At 37.1% G+C, this 13,312-nt stretch overlaps 1 protein-coding gene across 1 annotated transcript; it reads left to right on the forward strand.

Annotated features, from left to right (window-relative positions):
• The first annotated feature begins 3,756 nt into the window (after positions 1–3,756).
• On the forward strand, positions 3,757–12,859 carry LOC126697210 (vacuolar protein-sorting-associated protein 33 homolog). Its single transcript, XM_050394100.1, has 12 exons — positions 3,757–3,886; positions 3,970–4,080; positions 4,197–4,262; positions 7,882–7,989; positions 8,105–8,149; positions 9,043–9,099; positions 9,532–9,626; positions 10,750–10,801; positions 10,953–11,009; positions 11,434–11,496; positions 11,587–11,692; positions 12,516–12,859. Coding segments are annotated over exons 2-12 (732 nt in total). The 5' UTR covers positions 3,757–3,886; positions 3,970–3,999; the 3' UTR covers positions 12,518–12,859.
• Positions 12,860–13,312: the final 453 nt, after the last annotated feature.

Raw genomic sequence — 13,312 nt, forward strand, 5'->3', positions numbered from 1 at the left:
TTGGTCTCCTTCAGGCTATTCTGCCGGATCTTATTCTACTTCTATCTCACTAGTTGATAACCTGTGCCATGCATAGAATAGTATTAGATCAACTACATAAATGCATACATAATATCAGTTCATTTATATATATATATATATATATATAAAAAGAGGAAATTAAAATAGTTTTTTTTTTTATAAGTAGGTGACTTATCCACCAAAACTTCATATTGTTCTGAATTTCAGATCTTCTTAAACAAAGCCCGCAAAACCACAACATGGTAAAGCCCAAAACATGCATTTCCCTTTATTACCTCTTCCCTCCAGTTTCTTGGCAACCAAACATCAATCGAAATGTAAAACAAGTCAATTCCCTTTCAGCTTAACCTAACACATCTACATTTATGCAAAATTAGTATATTTCTATTCAAATTTTCTCCCTCTTCCTAAAAGACCCACAACAGTATAAAACACAAAACTTCAACTTTCCATTGTTCATCCATTTTCTCCACATTCTCAGCAACCAAACATAAATTTAAGCAACTAAATATAAAGCTAATTAAGTTTTCAAATCATGCCCCAAGACACCAATAATTTTTTTTTTTTGGGTAAGTAACAAATGTTATTCAGAAAAAAGATTGCACCCAGTGCACAGGACCTATACTAGATGTACATCATAATTCATAGCTAAGCTTTGAGATTACAAAGATCTTCCCAAAAAAAAAAAAAAAAAACCCTCACCTAAAAATAAAATGAAAAATCCAAACATGCACCAACCATCTTGTACCAATACAGATTCCAATTATACAAAATACAATACAAACCACCAATACAAATTACATCAACTAAGCAAACTGTCTATAGTGCTAGCAAATTAGCAATACAGAGCAAAGCAGCCATCACAAATTAATGGAATCTAAAAAAACTTAGGATTTCATGTTTTCATACGAGATTAAATGGAATACAAAAATATGTTACTGATTACACAGGTTGCGTTTGGAACTAGTTCTTGCATAAGAAATTTCATAGTTAGATGGCATAACTAAAAATAAACAGATGTTTAATTCATAACAACAAAAAAAAAATGTCATTTTGGCAGGAAAAAAAGAAAAAGAAAAAAGAAACAAAAACAAAATGAAAGAGCGAAAACATACCTGCTTGCTAGCTGCGAAGACTGAAGTGTATTGGAGGGGAATTTGGGGGTTTGTTTGGGGTGCTCTAATCTTGTTTGATTTGGAGCACCGATTGGATTTTTTGCAGAATTTGGGACATTAGGAAAGGTTGGGTGGCTGCAGAGCCAGTTATGAAAGTTAAAGAAACTGGACAAGAAGAACAAACTAAACGAACCAAGAGAGAAACACAGAATCATGGGACTTTGGGCGAAAATGGGTAACTAACCATAATTTTTCAACTAGTTAGTAGTTCTGGTTCCCAAACTATATTAGTTACTAGCATTTTATTTTGGCCTATAAATTGAGTCTTTGAGACTCGATTCCCTTGCGTACTTGGAAATCGAGTCTCTAAGGCTCGATTTATAAACCAACAAAATTTAAAAAAATTTTAAGTCTCAAGTCTCTCGTACAATCCAAAATACACAAATTTTTTTTTAAGAAATCCAGAAACACAACAATCAGATCAAAGGGAGGAAAAATCAGATCGGATAGGAGAGGCGACCTGCTTAGAACATATCAGAGAAAAAAAAAAAAAAAAAAAAAAAAAGAGAAGAACCCAGAACATCAAAGAAGAACCTGGGTCGCGCGCTGCCTGGGTTGGTCGCGCGCGGCCCAGATCGCGCGCTGCTTGGATTGATCGGCCTGGGTCGCCGCGTACCGCGCTGCCTGGCCTGGGTCGCACACTGGGCACAGGGCCTGGCCTGGGTTCTTCTCTCTCTATTTCTGGTTTTTTTTTTTCTCTGGGTTCTTCTGGGTCTAGGTTCTTCTTTGGTGTTTATAAGGATTATAAATCGAGTCTTAGAGACTCGATCTTCATGTGATCACCATAATTTTTCAACTAGTTAGTAGTTCTGGTTCCCAAACCTTATTAGTTATTAGCATTCCATTTTGGCCTATAAATCGAGTTTTTGAGACTCGATTTCCTTTCCTACTTGGAAAGAAAGGAAATCGAGTCTCTAAGGCTCGATTTATAAACCAAAAAAATTTAAAAAAATTATAAGTCTCAAGTCTCTCGTACAAGCCAAAATACACAAAATACACAAAAAAAAAAAAAAAAAAATCCAGAAACACAACAATCAGATCAAAGGGAGGAAAAATCAGATCAGATAGGAGAGGTGACCTGCCCAGAACATATCAGAGAAGAACCCAGGAAAAAAAAAAACAAAAAACAAACAAACAAACCAGAAACAGAAAGAGAGAAGAACCTGGGTCGCGCACTGCCTGGGTTGGTCGCGCGTGGCCCAGATCGCGCGCTGCCTGAATCGGTAGGCCTGATTCGCTGCGCACCGCACTGCCTGGCCTAGGTCGCGCACGGTGCATGCTGCCTGGCCTGGGTCGCGCACGATGCGTGCGGCCTGGCTTGGGTCTCACACCGTGCGCGCGGCCTGGCCTGGGTCGCGCACGGCGTGTGGGGCCTGGCCTAGGTCGTGCATGGTGCGCGGCCTGGGTTCTTCTCTCTTTGTTTCTAGTTTTTTTTTTTTTTTTCTCTGGGTTCTTCTTTGGTGTTTATAAGGATTATAAATCAAGTCTTAGAGACTCGATTTTCATGTGGTCGCCATAGGCCAAAATCGAGTCTCATAGACTTAAGATGCTAGTAAATAATATAGTTTGGGAACTAGAACTACTAACTATATAGTTGGAAAATTATGGTTAGTTACCCATTTTCGCCGGGACTTTGTACAGTTTTGTCCGCTGCAAAATAATTTCCCCTTTAAAAAAAAAGATCTTTATATTAAACTCTTATTTAACCATAAAAAACTTTATCAATTAAGCACTTAAACTAATCGGAACTTACAACCTTATATCGTTTATTCCTATTTGATAGCAACAATGTTACTTGGCAATGAATAAAGCAGAGTTTGGATTGTACTGAATACAACCCACGTCAAGATGTATTTTCCTTGTGTCCCATGCACTATTCATGGGACCCACAAATACGGAAAAATGCAAATTTTTCTTTAAAACTGGGTCACACGACACTATTCATATATTTAAAAATTATTTTGCTACAGTATTTTCAGTAATAAATTTTAAGTAATAAGCATAATCCAAACAGACCCTAAGAATGTCTATCAGTCTATATTGTTTATGTACGAGAATAACTATATTTACATTTGTTGATATTAATTTTATGTTTCCATAAGAAACATTATATTTTATATAACATTTGCAAATATGCTAATAACTACATCACATTTATCGGTAGTTTTTATGAATAGCTCAAACAAATTTCTTGTCTGCTTAAGGTTGTAAAAGAACAATGTTATTTAGGAACAACTCGAGTTTGGCTAATCATCAAAAAAAAAAAAAAAATTTGAGTTTGGCTTAAGAAAAAGCTTGTTTAATGTATATTTGTTTAGTTAAAAAGTAAAATTCAAACATAAACAAATCATGCTCAAACAAAATAATAACTTATTGAACAAACTCATTAACATTAATACGAGACTTGATTTAGCTTATATATAACATTATATTTTAATATCTATATTTGTTTCAAAATATTCTTCGATAGACTTAAAATTGAATTATGTAAGTTTATAAATATATTCATATGATATCAAATTACTATTATTTACCATTTATTAAAAATGTAAATAGTCTATTTACCTTGTCCGTTCTCAGCTCGATTTAATGAAATTCATATGTTCGAATCTTCTCGATGATGTATCGAAGGGACTTCAAAGGGAATACTTGTTTATTTTGTCCCTCGCCACACAGTTGTATGTGAGAAGGTAAATGTTTGTTGGCAATCTTTCTGTTTGTAAAACCCAAGCTATGTGTATGTATTTATGGTGAGTAGCTTTTGGTTTTGCAGATCCTTGAAGAGGAAAATGTTTATAATTTGATGACTATAGGGGTGTACCCATTGTACATAGTTCCATTGGACGAGGATGTATTATCATTTGAACTCGACCTTGCTTATAAAGTACGTAAAAATTTGTTTTTGTCCGTTCTGCTGATTTATATTAATTATTTCTCTTTGTGCTTCTGATGTCTTATTTTATTTTTTGATTTTTATCATTTTTTTTCCGTACATCTTAGGAAAGCCAAGTCGATGGTGATACAAGCTCACTTTGGCATATCGCTAAAGCCATTCGCAAGCTTGAGGTCGTGAGATTTTACTAATGTAATTTAGTTAATTCATATAAGGGATGTGAAGAAGTGCAAATCGTCAGTCTTGAAGGTTCGTCCAGATGGAGCCGTATCTTCGTCGGTGTCACTGTAAAAATGGTAAGATAGCTCCCTTAAGGTGGACACCGGTGTGGTGCCTGCCACCACATCTCCGATGCCAAAGTCAGTATAAGAGAACTTTGAGGAAATAACAAAGTATTAGAATAACTAGTAATGCTTTGAGGTATGTCTGTGTACCTTGTATTGGTGCTGTGAGGGCTTTATATATGCTTCCACAGCCCTTAGCCGTTATGGTAGTTGATGTGGTTTTAATGTCTCTCTTGGTAACGCCTCATGCTCAATAATGTGTGCCTTAATGAGGCATCCAACGGTCTGTACAGCTAGTCTTGTAACCGCTCGGGACATTATTGGCTGCATTGAATGGCTTCGTTACTTTCGTTAGTGATACGGACATGTGGTTAGTTCGTTTTAGAGGACAGCCTCGTCGGTCTCGAAGGGATCGTTCAGGGAGGTTGAGTTCGTCAGTCCATCAACGAAGTATATGTAGATTGTCCAAGCAAGGTGAGTTCGTCGGTCCCATAAGCTGCCCCCCAAGTTCTGTGGTCGTCATGACGTGTTATGACGACCATTAGAAGATGAAAGGTTTCCTGATCAGACATGGCTCTTAGAGACGAAGAACTCAAAGTTGAAAAAAGACTTGATTATCGCCATGGACGAGGCCAACACTCTCAAGGTCATTGCTGTTAAAGCCGTTGAGTCTTTTCAGCAGGTTGAAGATCTATTGCGATACCTCGCCAAGCAAAATCTAGAGAACCTTGATCTTGAGGACGTAGACAAAGAAATCTGTTGTGACTTGCACTTTTGAGGGGGTATTGACCCGTCAGTAACTTACATCCGTCTAGGCGGAATCTTGTTACTTAGCCAATTTTTGTGACTTACACCCATTGAAGGGATCTTGTCATTTTTGGATTCATCAGTAACTTACATCTGTCCAGGCGGAATCTTGTTACTTAGCCAGTTTTTGTGACTTACACCCATTGAAGGGATCTTGTCATTCTTGGATTTGTCAGTAACTTACATCCGTCCAGGCGGAATCTTGTTACTTAGCAAGTTTTTGTGACTTACACCCATTGAAGGGATCTTGTCATTCTTGGCTTCGTTAGTAACTTACATTCATCCAGGCGGAATCTTGTTACTTAACCAGTTTTTGTGACTTACACCCATTGAAGGGATCTTGTCATTCTTGGCTTCGTCAGTAACTTACATCCATCCAGGCGGAATCTTGTTACTTAGCAAGTTTTTGTGACTTACACCCATTGAAGGGATCTTGTCATTCTTGGCTTTGTCAATAACTTACATCCGTCCAGGCGGAATCTTGTTACTTAGCAAGTTTTTGTGACTTACACCCATTGAAGGGATCTTGTCATTCTTGGCTTTGTCAATAACTTACATCCGTCCAGGCAGAATCTTGTTACTTAGTCAGTTTTTGTGACTTACACCCATTGAAGGGATCTTGTCATTCTTGGCTTCGTCAGTAACTTACATCTGTCCAGGCGGAATCTTGTTACTTAGCAAGTTTTTGTGACTTACACCCATTGAAGGGATCTTGTCATTCTTGGCTTCGTCAGTAACTTACATCCGTCCAAACGGAATCTTATTACTTAGCCAGTTTTTGGTTTTTAAGCTGCTGGGTTTGCTCGCACTAAGTCATTGGCCGAATAGTTTTTTTTTTTTATTGCTTTCAAAAACGAATACAATTGTTTGTTACATCTATTGGTGGTACTTCTTCAAGCGCTCAATGTTCCATGGTCGTGATAGTTTTTGCCCGTCTATGGTCTCCAGGTGATAACTGCCTTGTTTGGAGTAATGGACGACCTGGTAGGGTCCTTCCCAAGTTGGGCTGAGTTTCCCTTGGGCAGGGTCTTTTCCACATCCTTTATCGCGGCTAAAGCATATTCAGCGTTCATGTACTTCTGTGCCTTCAAGAGCATTTCCACCATCGTCTTTGGTGGATTCTTTGCGAGGGAGGCCACGAGATCCCTGGACCTCAGTCCTGCTTTGAAGGTCGTCAGCTGCACCTTGTCATCGGCTTTGTCCACCTCCAGAGTCTCCCGGGTGAAGCGTTTGACATATGACCTCAGAGTTTCCTTCTCTCCCTGTCTAATGGTGAGTAAGTAGTTTGCCGGCCTCTTTAGACGTTGCCCCCCTATGAAATGGCGCAAGAAGACATTACTTAATTGCTCGAAGTTGTCTACGAACGAGGTCGGCAACTTCATGAACCATTCTCTTGCAGCTCCTCTGAGAGTGGTGGGAGAGGAACGACACAGTATCTCGTCAGGTGGTTGTTGAAGACCTAGAGTTGTCTTGAAGGTATTAAGATGATCTTGAGGGTCCCTAAGTCCATTGAACGGCTCAAGTTGAGGTAAGCGAAACTTTGACGGTACAGGGCATTCAAGTACCGCCGTGGTGAAAGGCGAATTCATAGCCCTTACCATTTTGTCTACGCTTCGGTCTGTCTTCTCCTTAATGGCGCTCCTCAGTTCATCCATCTCCTTCCTCATTTCTCGAAAGAGATCTGAATTCTGCTCGTCCGGAGTAGTTGGCCTCTGAGGGGTACCCCTCCTGTGGCTATCCCCTTCTCCTTCCAGGTTACCCTTGGACCGGTTCTCTTCCTGTTGAGCCTGTTGGACCTGCTGGAGTCGTAGCTTCATTTCCTGGTTTTGCTTGGTGAGTTCTTCAATGGTGGCTGCAAGGGCTTGAACTTGCTGGGCCAAGGCTGTTGAATCTGGATTGGGTTCCATCTGAATGTAGAAGGTTGATGGAAACTATGTTTTCAAATATGAATCTGAAAATGTCGTTCCCCACAGACGGCGCCAAACTGATGAAGTGCAAATCGTCAGTCTTGAAGGTTCGTCCAAATGGAGCCGTATCTTCGTCGGTGTCACTGTGAAAATGGTAAGATAGCTCCCTTAAGGTGGACACCAGTGTGGTGCCTGCCACCACGTCTCCGATGCCAAAGTCAGTATAAGAGAACTTTGAGGAAATAACAAAGTATCAGAATAACTAGTAATGCTTTGAGGTGTGTCTGTGTACCTTGTATTGGTGTTGTGAGGGCTTTATATATGCTTCCACAGCCCCTAGCCGTTATGGTAGTTAATGTGGTTTTAATGTCTCTCTTGGTAACGCCTCATGCTCAATAATGTGTGCCTTAATGAGGCATCCAACGGTCTGTACAGCTGGTCTTGTAACCGCTCGGGACATTATTGGCTGCATTGAATGGCTTCGTTACTTTCGTCAGTGATACGGACATGTGGTTAGTTCGTTTTAGAGGACAGCCTCGTTGGTCTCGAAGGGATCGTTCAGGGAGGTTGAGTTCGTCAGTCCATCAACGAAGTATATGCTGAGATCGTCCAAGCAAGCTGAGTTCGTCAGTCCCATCAGGATGAAACCTTAAAATAATTTGACCTATAAAGAGAGAATACTTATTTGAAATATAATAAATCTTTTATGAATGCAGATATTTAATATGGTTATATGCTCTTCTTGTATATTTTTGCATTTACCTGAAAGGTTTGCATCGATTTATGTATTATAGTTTTCTTTTGGAGTGATACCAAACGTGAGAGCCAAAGGCAAAGCATCAGTGCGTGTTGCAGACATTCTAAACCGTATGCAAGCAGAGGAACCTGTTAACTCACCTGATGTAATTATCTACAGCTTCAAGCTCCTTTTTATGCAAACTAAGTTGAAAAAAATGCATTTTTATAAAATGATGCACACTTCACTGCCTCCCACTAATGTTTTGTTTGTTACTACAGATGGTTGTGCCAGAGATAAATACACTCATCCTTTTAGATAGGGAGGTAACCTTTTCTTCGTTCCCTCTATTTTACTGTATGTTCTCTGATGTGAAGTCATGCTAGTTTCAAATGATATGCAACCATGTGTTTAAAAATTGTGTATTTTCTTAACCTACCTTATGCCTGGAGGACAAGCAAATTTTAAAACCTTGTCGAATTGGAGAGCAAGCCATGTATGGTTGGTCCTAGAATAGAGAGATTAAAAATGACATGAAATATAAGCCAAAAGTTTACTAAAGACAACCCAGTGCACTACATGTCGAAAAAAAAGGGACCAAAAGTGACATTAAATTGAAAAGCCTATATTCCAAAAGATGACTAAGTGCGACCTCAAAAAAAATAAAAATAAAAAATAAAAAACAGAGAGAGAGAAGAAGATGACTAAGCACAACTAACTGCACTATAAGCCCAAAATGAAAATGAATAAAAATACCCTTTACATTAAATTAAAAAAATCAATACTTTATATGCTTACTAATCTAACTTCATTAAAATATTGACTTGTGGGTTTGGTTTTAATTTGTTTTAGAGTTGAATCTATATCGTTATTAAAAATGAATCAATTTCCAAATATTTTATTTCCGTAGGCTCTTGTCAAGAATTTCAGATTTAAATGTTTACTCTGTTCTGTAATACCCCAAATCCAGTTTCTTATCGGAAGAAGAATGTAGAGAAATATAGAGATGTTGATAATAAAGAAAGGAATTATAAGTTCTTATTAAGAACTGGCAGTTTGGCACACTTCAAAATTTGATTCACTTATTAAAAAAAGAGAGAAGGTTTTAAACTAGTTCTCATTTTTGAGCTACTTTTGCAATTCTTAGTTGTAGATTTATAATGTCTATGATATTATAAATCCTTGCTGTTGCTTAAAGTTGACTATTCCTCGGCTGCAGGTTGACATGGTTACTCCTATGTTGTCTCAATTAACATATGAGGGGCTACTTGATGAGGTATGCAAAGGAAGTAGGCCCATACTTATGCAATGCATAATTGTTACCTGGCATGATAGTTATGTCCCTGGAATGATGTGATTGATAAGTTTAATGATTTATAGTCCTCATATTGTCTTATACAAATTCAATTAGCTTGGTGAAAACTCCTCCTCCATTAAGAATTTGACTTTGTTTTTAACATTGTGTTTTTCCTTTATGTTATATCCATTCTGGTCAAAATTACATTACCTGGACTTGTGAGACTACTGAACCTCTAATTGCATGACCATCAGATTGTTTTAGTTTTATTTATGCTCAAGCTAAATCATTAAAGCTCGATCTTTTAAGAGAAATTATTTTTGTTACTTTCTTGCATGGGCCTGAAATGGGATGCCTATTGGTTCCGGTTATATCGATTTTGTTATAAGCTCTCTAATATGTTTACTGCAGTGTCTGCATGTCAATAATGGTTCTGTGGAGCTGGATGCATCTATCATGGGTCTCCAACAAGAGGGAAAAAAGATAAAAGTTCCACTTAATTTGAGGTAAATTATTGTCTCTGCTTGATATATCTTGCTGCTCTTGACAACAATGACCAAGCCTTAGTTCCAAAATTTTGGGGTCAGCCACAGATCGTCAATAAACTAATCAGGGTCAGTGACATGATTCTTTTCCTCCATCTATTCAATCCAAAGTCATGTTCTTAATTCTTTTTAATTGTTGTTTCTAGTTATACTGATTTTTTTTTTCTAAGATATGGCTAAATATTATGTTCAATGTGGTGGCTAAGCCTCAAATTCTCAGTGAAGCTATGTATGTGTGTGTATGTAGTTATGTATTCTGTTCAAAATCGTTTCTAAACTTGTCGTACTTGTGGATCAAATAATTGTATTAGAATATGATATGCATAATTTACTAGAAAGGCATACAAATGAGGGAACAAATTGTACAAAATTTTGCAGATCCTATGAGGATAGCAATAAAGAAACCTTTGGTTTCACATGAGCATATCACAAAGCATCTTAAAAATTCCAAAATGTTTATGCTCTTTCTTTTGTTTCTCTCTCTCTTTTTTTATTTATTTATGAAATGCTTAGTTTCTAGAATAACCTAAAGGATGAAAAAGCTAATATCTCTGTACCATATCTAATCACTAATGTTCATGAAATTTTACCCCCCGCGGGGGTGGGGGGTGTGTAATTAAATATTTTCTCTATCATATGACTAATATTTAACTTTCAATTGTGGCGGCTAAGCCTTGGATGTTCCAATGTCGTGTGAAGTGTCCTTTTTTGTAGATTCACTTCCACAGTTCCACAAAGCCCTTTAATCCTAAGTTAGTTATTATGTTACTTCTCTAGTTTTTACAGATGCACCTTAGGATGTCAGATGCTCCAACTGTTTAATGTTGTTGATATCTTGCATACCATCTTTTAGTTGTAGGTACAGAAGGGAAAACATCAATTTGGTACCAAACTATTATTTATTTACTTATTCTATTTTTCTTGGATTATATGTTGATGCAAGAATTGCCAGTTGCCCCAAATGCTTTCACTAAATATATCTTTTCCATCTTGGTTGTTTTTCCTTTCCACTTCTTTATTTCCACCTTATTCTATCCTTCCTTCTTGTCACATTCACTTACCGCTGATGGTCTAAATTTTTTAGTGACAAGCTGTTTAAGGAGATACAGGATCTCAACTTTGAAGTTGTCGTCCAGGTTGATCTATTTAAACTAGTTTATATTACTTGCAATCATAGCTTATACTTCAATTTCCAAATCTGTCTCTTGTCAGTTGTCTATAAAAAAAAGTCCCATTATTTTTCTTGGAGTTCTATTTTCTTAGTTGCCATCTGCAGTATGATTGCAGATTCTACGTCAGAAAGCAACATCCATGAAGCAGGACTACACAGAAGTGACAACAACTGTAAGTGAATGGTTTAACAACTGAACATTGCTGCCTCTTTTGTGTTTATGATTGATGCAAAGTTGAATATTTCCATGAAACTGATGTTAGTGCTAAAATACATTTGTCCAACTTCTCTGCTATAAAATTCAAGTACCTTGGTAAAATATGTATTAGCTATAGTTGTTACTTACTAGTTTGGTTGTAATTGCATGCATGGTTGAATAGTTCAACCCATAATCGAGGGGATTAACAGGATTGTTATGTGATTGTTTACTTATGAACAAAAAAAGAAGATTATTTATGTGTCAAATGATGCACTATCAACTTCTAGTATTTTACCACATACGGTTCTCTCCACAAGCACAATCAGTATCTCAATTCCTTTCTAGACTGTTAAATGAAGTTGTAAATGTTTTCTAATGGACTGCTATGTTGTGCACAGACACAGTCAGTTTCTGAATTAAAGGACTTTGTCAAAAAGCTGAACTCGTTGCCAGAGATGACAGTAAGTATTTTCCTACTTTTAATTTTTCATTTTCGAGATCTATATGTGTGTTTCCAATTAATTTTAATTTTATGGAATTTGTTGCTTTAGAGGCACATAAATCTTGCTCAGCATCTGCCGACATTCACATCAAAGCCAGCCTTTCTTGGGCAACTTGACATGGAACACACATTGTTGAGGCACAGAGTTATGACATGTGAGCACAATTTCTACTGTTATCTCCAACTTTTGAAGACCTAATGTGTTGATTATATGCTTTTCGCTTTATAATATATGTGAATATACTCAATGCAAAAGCATGCAGATTGGGTAGTAAATGGTTTACTGAATTTCAGGACTAAGGGTTGATGCAGTGCTTATGGCCATGTAGTTATGATGTTATTATCATGTTTGTTTGTTTAACAATGAGCTTATGGTCTTTCTGTTCCTGACTTGTTTGACTTTCCAGAAGCGCCAATTGCTCTTCAACCTAAAACCAAATTATTGTTTGTCATCTTTGGAACGCATCAAAGCTATCCAACCACTCTACTCAAAGAATTTTTTTTTTTTTTTGGATTGACGAACTGTGCTGGCATCTTTTAGGTGCAGCGCACTTCAAAATTCAATCAAGTATAAATAATAAATGTCCCCCCTTTTTGATTGGTGATAGTACCTGTTCTGAGTCTTCTGACCTGTGCAACTTGTATCATATGGAATAACTGAAATGGCATTCTTTTTTTCTTTTTAAGCAATTGTATTTATAATCTTTCTTTGGTTACTAAAATCTATGCATTTTTGGCATCTTCAAGTCATTTCTCAAGATCAACTCCTTTCAATTTGTCATAAATACGAATTATGGATTCTCAGTCCCCTATCCTAATTTCAAAAGCATGAAACTAATGCAGATGCTTTGAGTACATTGAAGAATTGATCCAGTTACAATGATGTCTATTTTCCAGACTGATTAACCAGTTACAATGATGTCTATTTTCATCATCATTTTTAGGTTTCTAGAATGTTTGAGTAACTTGTTCTTGCAGGAAGGGATGGCATATGATTTGATTGTTGGGACAACCAAAATTGTCAGTGGGCATAGCTTAGCTGAAACTTTTGTAGAGAGGTTGGGCTAAGGTGAAAATTTTTGTTTGTTTTTTCTTTTTCTTTTTGTAAAGTCTTACTGGCTATGAGAGTAGAAACTGAGGGTTGTTGGCCTGACTTGAAGCCCATGTAGGGCATGTTGAACTGATTATATCTGTTAGCTTGTTGAGAGTAGCGTGTACGGTTTTCTGGCTTCACCTTTTCTGTATTGATTTTGTGAGGTCAAATCCCAGCAACCCTTTGAAGGAATTATTTGGTTTGAATTGAAAGAGAGTATTTCCACTTAGTTGTGATTATTTTTCTATGGCTAATGACTGTCAGCATTGCATGCATGAAATTGTGAAGAAAGTGTAGAGCATCGTATGCCTTAGGTGTTGTTACCAGAAAATTGAAAATGGAACCCATAATCCTAATCATGGTGGTCAGATTTAGAAGTAATCTTTCTTGATTTTTATATACAACCTATATAACAACTGATATACGCCATCCTTAAAACCTAGCCTGCAAACATTTTTCTTCGTACACAACACCAAGTCCAACGCTAAAAAGACTATTTACATTTGGGTGAAATACATTGTTAATCTTTGAAGTTTCAAATACGAGCTATTAGTTGTGAATTTTTTAACAAATGAGGAATGTTAGGCTAGGGGATGTTTGGATTTTGTGTTTTCTATCACTCATCACTCTAAACTCATCACTCAAAATTGGTGGGTACCATGCATGTTACAATTGTTTGAAT

The sequence above is a fragment of the Quercus robur genome, chromosome 8 (genome assembly GCF_932294415.1).
Source record: "Quercus robur chromosome 8, dhQueRobu3.1, whole genome shotgun sequence".
Classification (NCBI taxonomy): domain Eukaryota; kingdom Viridiplantae; phylum Streptophyta; class Magnoliopsida; order Fagales; family Fagaceae; genus Quercus; species Quercus robur.

Bases quoted from the DNA above. Each gene is read 5' to 3' on its own strand.
- LOC126697210 (XM_050394100.1), top strand. From the start codon at position 4,000: ATGACTATAGGGGTGTACCCATTGTACATAGTTCCATTGGACGAGGAT. The intron at 9,627-10,749 runs GTAAATTATTGT...TAAATTTTTTAG, and splicing joins AAAGTTCCACTTAATTTGAG to TGACAAGCTGTTTAAGGAGA. The intron at 11,497-11,586 runs GTAAGTATTTTC...TTGTTGCTTTAG, and splicing joins ACTCGTTGCCAGAGATGACA to AGGCACATAAATCTTGCTCA.